This window comes from Nannospalax galili, unplaced genomic scaffold, assembly GCF_000622305.1.
Source record: "Nannospalax galili isolate Female #2095 unplaced genomic scaffold, S.galili_v1.0 scaffold1488, whole genome shotgun sequence".
Classification (NCBI taxonomy): domain Eukaryota; kingdom Metazoa; phylum Chordata; class Mammalia; order Rodentia; family Spalacidae; genus Nannospalax; species Nannospalax galili.
In genome coordinates, this window is record NW_008358859.1 from 761,153 (window position 1) to 775,263 (window position 14,111).

The following is a 14,111-nucleotide window of genomic DNA, read 5'->3' on the forward strand; positions in this document are numbered from 1 at the left end:
TGCGCCCAAGCTCGAAAGGGGCATCCTGGAGGTCGCCCAGAGGACACAGGGCGGAGAAAGTTCGGGGATGGGAGTTAGGGGAGGTGGGAAAAGTGACGAGGGGGAGGAGGCGCTGCCATCCCGGCCGCCTGACCTTCCAGAGCCAGCCACGCCCCGCAGGCAGCTCAGCAGCAGAGGGACTGGAGAGGGTTGGCGAGCAGTGCCCAGGCCCCTTGCCAACCGGCCCTGCGCGTTCCCCAGGCTCCACAGTCCAAAGCCACTGGATGTCGGGTCTCTGCAGGCGGGCTAGATAGGAGGTAGGCGGCAGGGGCCCACGCGGGCTCGGCGGACCGGTCCCGGTGAGCGCCCCAGCCGCGGTCCTGCGCGGTCTCTCCCTACAGATGTCTGGAGCGATCTTCGCGCCTCTGGAGGGCCTGGGTGCCCTGGATGTCGCGAGCGGCCACCCGCTCGTTTGCCCGCTGTGCCATGCACAGTACGAGAGCCCGTGCCTGCTGGATTGCTTCCATGATTTCTGCGCCCGCTGCCTGCGCGGCCGGACCACCGACGGCCGCCTGGCCTGCCCGCTGTGCCAGTAAGTGCCCCAAACCCAGGGAAGGCCAGATTGACTGTCCTGCTGGGGAACCCAAGTGCGGGTGGTGAGGTTCTGAATTTAGGCAGAAGAGGCACAGAGAGGCTGGTACAGTCCACTGTCTCAGAATTTTCTGAAGTTCCCCTTCCCCCTGCCCTGCTTAGGGATCAGGTTAACTGAGGTGAGATGACCGTTATTGCCCAAGCACAAGGCTTCTCAGAGAGTCAGGGTGCAAGGGTGGGGCTGGAGAAGGGGCCAAGACTCTCCCAGTGACCCCCTTGGAAGAGGAGCACCCCCAGAATCTTAGGTCAACACAACCACTAAATTGGCTCAAGGTACCAGTGGTGACCCTATGTTTTCTCAGTGCAATGAGAGGTCCGTCCCCCCGCCACCCGACAATGGGCAAGGGTAGGGGCCCTCAGGACAAGCTGGTCACTGTATTTATAGCAGACCCCACCACCCTGATACAGCTATTTTTAGCTCCCGCCTGGAATGTGAAGGGGGAGGGGAGGAGTCTCCTGAAAGGGTGTCCAGATCTTGGCTGCAGCCTCTCTACAGGCACCAGACGGTGGTAAAGGGTTCCAGTGGCCTCCCACCAGTAGACCGGCTGCTGCAGTACCTGGTGGACAGCTCTGGTGATGGTGTGGAGGCTGTACACTGTGCCAACTGTGACCTGGAGTGCAGCGCACAGGTGAGGGAGCAGGGGGCAGTGGGTGCCAGATTACACGATGCCCAGTGCTTGTAGCATGTCCCCAGCATACCCTGTGAGGATGATTCCATCAGTGCAGTCTCTAGCAACTCCCCAGGATCCCTTAGATTCCAACCATGGCCCCATTCCCCATCTTACACATAGGTGGAGAGACTGAGGACCAGAAAAAGTGACTTGATCCGATAAGCAATAGTGCAGAGCTGAGACCATTCAATTTAGGAAGATCTTACTGGTCCCCAGGTCAGGGTGGAGTTGTGAGATGTCTTGGGAGCAGCGGCTCAGTTCATGGACCTGGGGGAACTTCTTAAATTCCTGTAAGTTCACCCCCTGCTGCCTAAGCACCTGTAAGCAGCTGTAGCCCCAGGGGGAACGGGTACAGTATGCAGCTGGCAAGAGACCAGGACCTAAGATGTGAATTAGCGCACAACCACAGCCTGGGCTAAGCAAGAGCTGAGAAACCTGTGATCTAAAAGTAGCGCCAACAGGCAGGAAGGGGATGGGAGGTGGGGGAGCTGATGAGGACATGGTCTTCAGTGGGGGTATGCTGTCACCCCATGGTTAGGGTCACTGCCAAGTGCACCCCAAGCTTGAACCCTCAGTCCTGGGTCTACCTTCCCCTCCTCCACTGAGCTGTAACTCCAGATGGCCAAGGTGATCTAGTGGGTGGGACAGGGTCCTGCAGTGGCCTCCCTTCCATGGCACTGTCTCACTGTCCCTGGCTCCCACACGGAGTCTGTGCCCACTGCTGTCTGTGGAAGCCTGTATGCAGGGCTGGGGAAGAGGTCTGCTGGAGCTGGGGAGACTGACATAGCCCAGGACCTAAAATTCAGCCTTGTTGGCCAAGCTGAGGAAGGAATAAGACCAGGCGAACCTGGCTCAGGGGCTGATGCTCATTGCATGGCCAGGTATGTGCCAGGATTTGGCCATTGTTGAGAGTGCCAAGCCTGGGCTTGGGATGTGCAAACACACCCACACATTCTATTTCACAATGCAGTTTCCACCCCCCAGTGGAACTGACTTTCCAAGCCTCTTTCTGGTCTCCTTCCCTCCCTTCACCACCTTGCCTAGCCTCTGAGCCCAGGGTCCTCGTGTTAGAAGACAGTGAAAGGGTCCAGAGATGACTCAGCAGGTAAAAGCGCTTGCTGCCCAGCCTGTTGACTTGACTTCAATCCCCACAACCCATATGGTTGAAGGAGAAAACCAGCTTCAACAAGTAATCTTCTGACCTCTACAAGTGTGTGCCATAGCACACACATACCCCCAAATATACAAATGAATAAACAATATAATAAAAAACATTTAGGGGCTGGAGAGATGGCTCAGCTGTTAAGAGCACTGGCTCCTCTTGCAGAGGACCCGGGTTCGATTCTCAGCACCTACATGGCTAACAACCATCTATAGCTCCAGCTCCAGGGAATCTGACCTCTTCTTCTGATCTCTGTGGGCATTGCATGACATGTATACACTCATACACATAAAATAAAAATAATAAATAAAAAAAATTAGGAGCTGGAGAGATGGCTCAGCTGTTAAAAGCACTGGCTGCTCTTGCAGAGGACCCAGGTTTGATTCCCACCACTGACATGGTGGCTAACAATCATCTGTAACTCCTGTTCCGGGGGATCCAATGGCCTCTTCTGACCTCCATAGGCATTGCACAACACAGGTACAATGTAGGCAATACACTCATACATACAAAATATTTTAAAGATATATTTTAAAAAATTAGAGTGGGGGGGGCTATGGGAGGATGCCAGTGGGGACAGGGGTATAAAGATGATTAAGATAGTTTGACCTGTTCTGTATGAAATACACAAAAAATTCAATAAAAAAATTAGAGTGCAGAGCTGAGCATGGTGGCCCCTGCCTTTAATCCTTGTAATCAGGAGGCAGAGGCAGGTGGAGCTCTGTGAATTCAAGGCCAGCCTGGTCTACACAGCAAGTTCCAGGTCTGCTGAGGTTACAGGGAGACCGTCTCAAAAAGAGGAAAAAAAAAAAATTAACTGCAGTGAGTGAGGTTATAGGAAAGGAGCTGCTTTTGGCCAGCTCTCTGCCCCCAGGACGCAGAGACCACCTACTTCTGCAACACATGCGGGCAGCCCCTGTGCCTGCACTGCCGGGAAGAGACGCACCGTGCCCGCATGTTCGCCAGCCATGACATTGTAGCTCTGGGCCAGCGCAGCCGAGACGTGATCCAGAAATGCCGTGAGTAAGGCACACGGTGCTGGGGACCCGGCCAGGGGTGGGGACCCAGCGGGAACCTCACCCCGGCCCCTGCCCCTCCACAGCGCTGCACTCAGAACCCTACATCATGTTCTCCACCGACAAGAAGTCACTGCTGTGCATCCGCTGCTTCGGGGACATGCAGGGGTGAGTGGAACGAGCCTGCAGGGAGGATGCTGGGGGTGGATGGAGGGAGTCTTATTAGCTGCTCCTGGGCAGGGAAAGCCGAACCCATTGCGTGGACTTGGAGTCAGCTTATGTGCAGGGCTGCGAGCGGCTGGAGCAGGCCGTGCTGGTGAGTCTGGGTGAACTGAGAGGAGGTGGGGGCGGTGAGAACCTGAGGGGAGGCGGAGCTGAGACCTTGCTGCCCCCAGGCTGTGAAGGCCCTGCAGAAAGCCACTAGACAGGCCATCGCGCTACTGCAGACTATGGTGGAGGAGGTGAGACACAGCGCTGCCGAGGAGGAGGCGGCCATCCATGCCCTCTTCAGCAGCATGCAGGTGAGGGGTGAGAGAGGACTGGTAGACCACCACCCAGGTGCCCTCATGGAGTTTCCAGTGTAGCTGGTAGATGCTGAATCAACTTCCTCCTTAGGAGTTCATCACAGCTGCCTGGACAGTTCTAGAAGGGCCAATATTAGTAGGATGTTGGTGTTGGTGGAAGGGTCTAGGAAGATTGCACCCAGGAGGTGACATTTAAGGCTCAGGCACCCAGGCAGTGGTGTGCAGGAGGGAGGGAAGGTCCTTGGCCATGTGGCAGGGCTATGTGCTAAACAGCCTATCTGCACCCATGCCCAAGGGTGTTGTGGTAGATGGCAGAGCCAGGCATGCAGGTCAGTGATGGGCTGCCTCTCCCAGGACAGACTGGCCGAGAGGAAAGCTTTGCTGCTGCAGGCTGTGCAGAGGTGAGTGGTGGAAAGCCCCTGTTTCCTTAGCCTTGACCTCCATACACCCAGCTAGAGTCTGAGCCTGGGCTGGCTCTGTCTGACATGAGGAAGAAGACACCCAGGAGGCTGGAGCAAAGGTGAGCAGGGTGTTCGTGATGAGGGAGAGAGTGACAGGAAAGAAGTTACAGAATTGCTGGGGGACCCAGGCATGGTGGTATATGGCTGTAATTCCAGCTCTTTGGAGGTAGAGGCAGGAAGATCAGAAGTTCAAGGCCAAATCAGCTATACAGGAAGTTCAAGGCCAGCCTGGGCTACATGGGACCCTACTTCAAAGAACAAAACCAGAGCTGAGGGGATAGTTCAGTTAGTAGCATCTGCCACAGAGGTATGAGGAAGGACCTAAGTTCAGATCCCCAGCACCCGTGTTAAGAAAAACAAAAACACAGAGCAGGCAAGCCTGTAATCCCAGTCCTGGGGGGACAGAGACAGGCAGATCCCTGAGCCTTGCTGGCCAGTGTAGCCAATGGGTCAGCCCAAAGTATAGTGAGAGACTGGTCTCAAAAAACTAAGGTGGAGGCCAGGTGTGGTGGTGCATGCCTTTAATCCCAGCATTTGGGAAGCAGAAGCAGGCAATCTGTGAGATTGAGGCCAGCCTGGTCTCCATAACAAGCTCTCTGTGGCTAGCTACAGGGAGACCCTGTCTCAAAAAGATCAAAAATAAATATAATAAATAAAATAATAAAATAATTGTTGAGGAAGGCACATCAACTTCTGGCCTCTACACACACACACACACACACACACACACACACACACACACATCTCACCGTCACTAATCACACACACACACACACACACACACACACACACATCTCACCGTCACTAATAAAGCTGGTAAGGAGAGTGGACTGCAGATTTGGAGACCCTCTGGGTAGGGCGGGCAGTTGTGCCCTGGAGACCAACTAGCTGAGCCTACCCCTCCCCAGCCAGTACGAAGAGAAGGACAAGGCCTTCAAGGAACAGCTTGCCCACCTGGCATCCTTGCTGCCCACCCTGCAGGTAAGGGGCAGGGTATGAAGGGCTTGGGCACTCCAGCCCAGAGCCCAGGCAGTGAGCATCATCCCCTCCTGCAGGTTCACCTGGTCATCTGCTCCTCCTTCCTCAGCTTGGCCAGCAAGGCTGAGTTCCTGGATCTGGGTTATGTGAGTGTCCATATCTCCCAGCCGTACCCCCTCCCACACTTCCCACCTAGAGAGAACCCTGCCCTGCAGTCTGGACCAGAGAGGCTCTAGGCTTCTCTCCCCTTCCACTACAAACCCTTTTTGGCAGTAAGGGAGTCTCTTTTAAAAGGACAGTGAGCATAAGCCTCCATCACACCAAAGTGCAGGGTGTCAGCTGGACTTTGGAAGACTCATCTCCCTTCCTGAGGATGTGGGTGGTGGCCTTCTCTGGGCCAGTCCCAGCAGAGGGCAGGAGCCTCTAAGTCATACTGTGTCAAAAGCCAAAGATAGATCTGGCCCAGTGCCTTTTCGGGCCCTGGCTGCCACACCCCCTGGTCCTGAGCCCCTCCCCGCGCCGCAGGAGCTGATGGAGAGGCTCCAAAGTATCGTCTCGCGACCACACCGCTTAAGGCCGGCTCAGAGCAGCAAGGTTCGCGGGCTCCCTTTGGGGGTCGGGGACCCAGAGACAACTGGGCAGGGAGACCGACTCATGACTCACCCCCGCCGCCCAGATCACCAGCGACCACCGTGCAGAGTTCGCGCGCTGCCTGGAGCCGCTGCTGCTGCTGGGGTCCCGCCGGGCGGTGCCCACCCTGGGTGGCACCAACACGTGAGCCACGACTCAGAGGGCGGCGGACACGCAGAGGGGCCGAGTCCCTTTCCTGCTGGGTCTCAAGCCCGCCCAGTTCCCCATTTGGTCTCTGGAACTGGAGTCAGGCTTATGAGGCTCCGGTGGAGCACCCCTGGGGGACCTGGCCGGGAAACCCAGGCAGAACTTCAGCTTGCTCAGGAGTAGCAGAAGAGACCTGGCATCATCCCACCAGCTCCCCAGACACACTGTCTGGGGGCCTGAAGCCACAGGGGATCCGGAGTTCCTGGCTCAGTTGAAGGCTAGGGTCTAGGAGGGGTTTGGAGAAATGATGAAAACGGCTTGTATAGGGGCTGGCACTCCAGTCCAGACAAGAGACCCCAGAGGGCCCCAGGACATTCTCTGTCCATTACAGGCATGACCACAGTGTGCCCGGATCCATCCTGGGTTGAAGCCTTTTAGAAACCACAAAGTCAGGATCCATCCTGAGCAGAAACCTTTTAGAAACCACAAAGTCATGTGGTGTCATTGTCTGGGGCCTTAGAGAGCACCCAGGGGTTCCGCCCTGAGGGATGGGGTGTGCCCTGGAGGCTGGGGGACGGGAAGACCAGCCCTCTTCCCTCTCCACACTCATTCTCATTCCCAGGTGGGCAGGAGGCTCAGGCCCCAAGTTGCTGAGGGCACCCAGCTGCCACTCCCCAGTGGGAAAGGTGCTGGGGTCACCTATCCAAAAACTCACGCAGCACCGCTCCATCAGCTCTAAGGTGCTGCTGACAGAGGGGGAGGACACGCCCTTCACAGAGCACTGCCTTCATTATGAGGACTCCTACAAGGTGAGGGGGCCTGGGGACCCGCAGGATGGGGAGGCCCCACCCCTTCTGCACTAAGATGCCCTTGTCTGGCTGTTAGAGCCCCTGGAAGTGCTCTGCCCTCACTGGTCTTCTGCAATCAAGGGCCTGCAGGTGGAGGTGCAGAACTTGAAGGATCAGGTCCAAGAACTGCATCGGGATCTCACCAAGCATCATTCGCTCATCAAGGCTGAGATTATGGGGGACATCCTGCACAGGTCCCTGCAGCTGGACACACAGATCGCCTCCGCATATACTTCCATGGAGGTCATGAGAGCCGTCTTCCAGGAGGTGGCAGTCCTCAGGAGCCCAGTCTGTCCCTGGCTGTGTAGAAAGTATATGGCTACCCCAAGGCAGGAAGGGGAGACAGAGGGCCTGGCCTAGGGCCCTACCAGACTTAATGCTGTGGGTTCCGGTACCTGGAGACTCTGCCACCTGAAACTGCAAGGCCAGACTGGTGGGAGGGGCTACATGGCTGCTGGAAGCTAGAGCGGAAGGAAGCACCTTCTGTGACTTCCTGTTCGGTGACTTCCTGTTCACTGCTACAGCCAGCGCGCCTGTCTTCTCTTTCAGATCTGGGAGGAATCCTACCAGCGAGTAGCCACCGAGCAGGAGATTTATGAAGGTCCCAGGCAATGACTGCTCAGTGCTAACCCAAGGCGAAACCAGGGGAGGGAGCCAGGCAGCCACTAACCACACACACCCACGTGCTTTCCCACAGTTTAGCTTCTCGCACCTGCAGCCTGGCTGAGTGACGCCACACGGCACACCACAGCCGGTCATTGGAACAGTTGGGATCTCTGGGTGGTGCCAGGCTTGTGGGGAAGAGCCTGACAGTAACATCCAACACACTGGCATTGGTCCCCACAGCCCAGCTCCGTGAGCTTCTCCGGCTGAAGCAGGAGAATGCCTACTTGACCACTATCACCAAACAGATCACACCCTACATCCGCTCCATTGCCAAGGTGAAGGAGCGACTGGAGCCCAGGTGAGGCTACGGATGTTCCCATAGTCTTGAGACAGTTCAGAAAGTGTGAGAACGGTTGGGATCTCTGGGGGCCACACATGCAGAAGGACCTCTTCCAGGCAATCCAGCAAGTTGGCTTGCGAATTCTGGGTAGACCAGGTACTAGAATCTGCCTAAGGAGTGGTGGTGCATACCTTTAATCCCAGCATTTGGAAGGCAGAAGCACACAGATCTCTGTGAGTTCTAAGCCAGCCAGAGATCCTAGGTAAGACCATGTCTAAAAACAAAACAAACAAACAAAAAACAACTCTCAAAGCCAAAACAAACAGAGAACTACAAAAACAAAAAGGTGGTGGCTGGATGCTTGAGAGTGCATCCTCGAGGGCTCCCGCCCTCTGTCTGGAGGTCACAGCAGAAGGAACCTGGGTGTGTCCATGAGTCCTATGAATCCTCTGTGGTCCCAGCAGCAGGAAAATTTCACCAACTCACGGTTAGGACAAGCCAGCTCTGGCCCAGGCCCGGAACCCCAGCTATTGAAGCCTACCACGATCCCAATCTCGGCAGAGCATAGGGGTCTTCAAGGTGCTAGTTACCCTGGACCCTAGGGGGACTGGTACGTAGCTGTTACCAGGCCCATCCCCCACCATCTTCCTGGGATTCCATATGTCCTGCCTGTCTCCCCTTGTTTGGTGGATCCCAACCCCCAGATTCTGGAGACGACACGTGGACAACACAGGTCTGAAAATGCCTTCATCCTGCTTCACACTTGACTGATGGCTTGAGTCTTAAATTCTAGATAAGAGATTCTAGACCGGGTGTGGGGTGGCGTTCTGCTTTGAAGGCAGGGCTCTGTCACCCTTCAGCCTTTCAGCATGTTCCCCAGGAGAGCTGAGCCTAATTCCTAGTCCCTTCAGGGTAACCCACTTATTCTTGGAGGTGGCAGGCTCCTCTCTTACCCAAGCATCCTGGAATTTCACAGGGTCAGGTCTGTTTCCATTCCTAGGATGGGTGATGGTGGGGCCTCTCAATCTGGAAGTTCATGTCCCTTTTGGTTTTGACATATTCTTTCAATTAGCTGATGACCTCACCTCTTTTCTATTTAGAACTGCTGTTTGGATACTGGCCTTCCACGTTACCTTTTCTCTATCTTACACTTTCCGGAGGATTTCTTCTGTCACTTTCAGTGTGTCTATCAAGCTCTTCTTTGGCCCATCTCTTTTTTTTTGGGGGGGGGTGGTAGTGCATACCTTTAATCTCAGCACCCAGGAGGCAGGGGCAGGCAGAGCTCTGTGAGTTGAGACCACTCTACATTGCAAGTTCCAGGCCAGCCAGGGCTACAGAGGGAGGCTCTATGGGAGTACGTGTGTGTATGTGTATACACATGCACTCATGCCATGGGGCAGGTGCGGAGGTTGGAGGACAGATTGCAGGAATCAGTTCTCTCCTATCACCATGTGGGTCCTGGGGATCAAATTCAGGTCATCAGGCTTGGCAGTACCACTAGCCACTGAGCCATCTAGCAGCTACCATCTTGGTTTTGATCTTTAAGATCCTTTTGGCATACAGTTCCTTCACAGCACCTTTTGCTTCCTGGCGATGCTATCTGACCACTCTGAGGCTGAGTGGTAGGCTTTGTATTTTTGTCTTGTTTTTTTCCTTCAGGAAGTTTTCTCCCTAAGGTCTGTTTCCTCCAAGTGACTATTTGCTCAAGTTCTCATCTTTGTGTTCCAAGTGATCCTGAAGCTCCTCCTCCTTCAGGAATGTGTGAAGCCAGAAGCAAAGCAGCAGAAGGGTGCTCTGGGCATGTGGCTGCTGCTCCATTGGAGGGGGTGGGGTACCTCAGGAGGCCTGGGTACTGTGGGGGGTATCTCCTTGTTTTTGAAATGTCCCAATGTCAGATTTCAGTCCCTTGTCAGTTTCCTTCCTGAAAGGCACACACACGCACACACAAACACGCACGCACGCACACACACCGTTTTAGCTTTCCACAGTTCTCCTGGGGCTTCGGCCTCTCAGAACAAACCACGCCTGTGCTTGTGCTGCAAGGGGAGAAGCAGCAAGGGTCTTGACTGCCACCTGTTGCCCCCCATCTTTTTTGAGACAGGGCCTCACTACGTAGTTCTGACTGGGTTGAACTCACAGCAACCCTCCTGCCTCAGCCTCTGCAGGGCTGAGACGACCTGTGTGCTCAGCTTTGCCCTCCCTGTTTGGTTCCACCCTTCCAGCTTCAGAGGCCACAGGCCTGGCAGTTCTGTGTCTCCAGTAGGGTGAGCCTGTCAAGGCACAGCTGGATAGCCCTGTGTCTGTTCCAGCTCAGACTTCCAGGCCCACTTAACCCTGTCTCCCAACATCCACAGTGCTGGCATCCTCCCTTGTTCTCAACTTACTGTTTGGTTCTTTCATTCAAGTTTTAGTTTGAAGAAGACGTTCACAATCAACCATCCAAACCCACAACTACCAAGTGACCTTTAAGTGACTATTTAACATGTCATATTGAGGTCAAATTCATATTCTGCAGAACTCCATCTCCCCCAGCCATGTCTCCTGTTCCATGGGCTCCCTTGTGGACATTCGGTTGTTGACTCTGGATACTGTATGATTCTGTTCATATTCCTCAAAACCAAGCACAAGGAGCTTGGATGAGAGCAGTTATGATGGCAACTCTCCTGGGTGGGGTAGTGGAGGGGCCACACGGGCCTGGGGTGGAACCTGTGCTGGGTGTAGGTTTGTAAACGAGTGTCAAGCTGGACCAGTATCATTCGTGTACTTCCTTCCTTCACACTGCTGTAGTGGGGAGGTGACCGAATGGACCCTGTGATCCTCTGAGGGCTCTACTGGCAGAGCTACCCTCTGCCGGGAAACGTGTGGTGGGTTTCAGCAGACAGGAGTGGCTCAGATAAGAGCCTACCTTGGTTTGTGTTGGATAGAGGTGGCCTCTGCTTGTCCACTTTTCTCAACCACAGCCACTCAGGAGTCAGCTCACTTCCTTTCCCATCCCAGCAGCCTCTTGGCTCCATCCCAGCCCCTCCCTAGGCTTTGAGCATTCGCAGGCAGGTGGGTGTCTTCCTAGGCTAGCTCCAGCCATCTTCCTGGTGCCCACTGCCTACTTCTCTTTCTCCTGGGACCCAGGCATTTCTCATCCACCTTCCCCAAGTGACCTCACTCATTGCCTCCTTCTCATGCTGTGGACTGAATCCAGAGCCTGGAGCACACATGTGCTTGCACCAAGCTGTTCCAAGTCCTTCCCCAGCTTTAAAGTCCACTGTGATAGTCAATCCCCAGTACATCCCCAGCAGTGGATGCTGTGTTCAGCTCACCTCCAGCTGCATCCCACCCGGTGTTTCAGCCAGGAGGTCCGCGGCTTCCTGGCTCAGCAGTGGCCGGCAGAGCTCTCAACGGCCCCCATCACTTGACTCCTCTTAGTCAGTGGCACCTCGTCGGAGGAAGGCCTGGGAGCCATCCTGCTGCTTTGCGCACTTGCTCCCATTTCCACCCAGCCCAAGCCCCATGCAGACTGCATTTTAGCCTGCTCACCCTGTTCCCTGTGGTCATCCTCTACCCTGCAGCACACTACATGCCCTGTGATCTTTTAAATCCCAAAGGGTCTCGTGCTCCCTGCCCGCCTCTGACCGTGTCAGCACTTCACACCACCCTGGTCACAGTGGCCTTTCAGTTCCCCCAAAGTAGCCACAAAAGCTCTGAGCCTCGGTCTGATTATCATTGAGGTCAACAGAAAGGCCGCCCCAAACCGCCCTGACAAAGGAGCCAGAGAGATGGCTCAGCAGTTAAGAACACTGGCTGTTCTTGCAGAAAACCCAGGTTTGAATCCCAGCACCCACATGGCAGCTAACAACTGTCTGTAACTCCGGTCCCAGGGGATCCGGCAGCCTCTTCGGACCTCTGTGGGCATTGTACGACATGAGTGAACTTACCTACATGCAGGCAATACACACATACACATAAAAAAATAATAGTGGGCTGGAGAGATGGCTCAGTGGTTAAGAACACTGGCTGTTCTTGCAGAAGACCCGGGTTCGAATCCCAGCACCGACATGGCAGCTAACAACTGTCTGTAACTCCAGTTCCAGGGGATCCGACAGCCTCTTCTGTCCACCTCGAGCATTGCACCACACAGGTGCACTTACCTACATGCAGGCAATACACGCATATACATAAAATAATAATAAAGCTGGGCGTGGTGGCGCAAGGTTTTAATCCCAGCACTTGGGAGGCAGAGGCAGGCAGATCTCTGTGAGTTCAAGACCAGCCTGGTCTACATAGTGAGTTCTAGGACAGCTGGGGCTACAGGGAGACCCTTTCAAAAAGACCAAAATAAAATAAATAAATAAATAGATAAAACATTTAAAAAATAAAAACATAAATAATAAGAAAAAAGCAGGTCTGAAGCACTGTCACCACACACCACCTGGCCCCACCATCTCCTTCCCCATCTGACATCTCCCCTGACCAACCTACGTGTGTGAGAGCCAGGCCTGACCAGGGCCTGCATTCTACTACAGCCAGTGGCTCACCAGCCCTGGCAAACCACCAGACCTTGGTAAAACATTCCTGGATGAAGTGTCAGGTGTGCCCTAGGAGGTCTGCGTTCAAGTGGTTTTGATGCACTGTGAGCTTAAAACCACCAGCAGGGACTTGGCTGCCCTTGAGCATCCTGGCACTGGTTTCTCTCACCCAGGTTCCAGGCACCTGTGGACGAACAGTCGGAGAGTCTGCAGAACACACACAAGGACAGCAGGCATGGTGAGACCCCAACCAGGTGAAGCAGGTTTGCTAACCTTAGAGTGGGTGAGCGATCTCTGAGAAAAAAACAGGGATTGCCAAAACAAAGAAAAACAAAACCGCAGGATGGGGTGATGGCTTGGTTGGTTGGTAAAGTGCTTGCATAGGGGCCCGGTTTTGACCCTCAAAACCCATGCTTTTTAAAAAACCAAGTATAGCGGCACGTGCTTGTAATTCAAGCACGGGGGCGGGGTGGAGACAGGCAGATCCATGTATGCATGCTTGCACGTGCGCGTGTGCACACACACACACACACACAGAGAATTAATGGTACATATCTGCAATCACTGAACTAGGGAGATGGAGACAGGATTGCAAGGAGTTTAAGGTCAAATTAGGCTACACAGCAATGCCCTGCCCCGCACCCCTGCCTTCAAACCAAAACATAAAATAAACAACTAAGTGTCAGTCACAGGATGGAAAGGGCCTTGTAGTCAGAGCTGGAGAGTCTGAGAGGTTTTCTGAACTGTCTAGAATCACAGTCTGCTGAGTCTGTGACAGAAGGCCCTGATTCTGAGGGTGTGGACACCACCAGGGCCTTCCAGAAAGGCTCTCCGTTGTGAAAGTCTTGGCCAGGTGGGCACAGTGAAATAAGGGGAACCTAGTAGTTGAGCTCAGGTCAAGCTATTCCTTTAGGAATGATCCAGGAAGTGTCACAGAGGAGAGAGAAGACAGCTGAGCCCAATGGAAGCAGCTGGGCCCTGAGTGGCCTCCCCGACGAGACTCCACTGAAAACCAGAGACCATCTCTGACCCAATTAGAAAGGTGGAGACTAGGAACGGTGAGATTGCCGAGTAGGTAAAGGTGCTCGCTGCCAAGCCTGACGACGACCTGGTCTGATCACCGGGACCTACACCGTGGAGGAAGAGAACCGACTCCTACAAGTCATCCTGACTGTACCCACACATGTACATAACACATTAAATAAATAAATGTAAAAAAACTTTAATGAGGTGACAGTCCACATGTGGAAGGCAGCTAACCTAGTTAATGGACCCTAGTAAGTAGGATATAGCAGCTGGACGTTCACAGGCATCAAGACTGGGGCACTGAGGCTTGTTCCCATCGTGGCTATATCTTTAAAAGGCAATAGCGGGGTGGAGATGGCTCAGCGGTTAAGAACACAGATGTTCTTGCAGAAGACCTGGGTTCGAATCCCAGCACCCACATGGCAGCTAACAACTGTCCATAACTCCAGTTCCAGGGGATCCGACAGCCTCTTCTGTCCTCCACAGGCATTGCAGGACATGGGTGCACTTACCTACATGCAGGCAATACACACATACACATAAAATAAAAAT

The 14,111-nt window shown here is 54.2% G+C and overlaps 1 protein-coding gene across 1 annotated transcript; it reads left to right on the forward strand.

The window, feature by feature from the left end:
- The first annotated feature begins 213 nt into the window (after positions 1-213).
- On the forward strand, positions 214-13,723 carry Rnf207 (ring finger protein 207). Its single transcript, XM_029558301.1, is given in 19 exon segments — positions 214-296; positions 381-571; positions 1,127-1,259; positions 3,338-3,482; positions 3,566-3,647; positions 3,720-3,795; positions 3,875-4,000; positions 4,358-4,404; positions 5,373-5,445; positions 5,520-5,588; positions 5,968-6,036; positions 6,119-6,216; positions 6,842-7,028; positions 7,149-7,334; positions 7,617-7,668; positions 7,914-8,031; positions 12,707-12,787; positions 13,447-13,464; positions 13,466-13,723. Coding segments are annotated over 18 exon segments (1,848 nt in total). The 5' UTR covers positions 214-296; the 3' UTR covers positions 13,563-13,723.
- Positions 13,724-14,111: the final 388 nt, after the last annotated feature.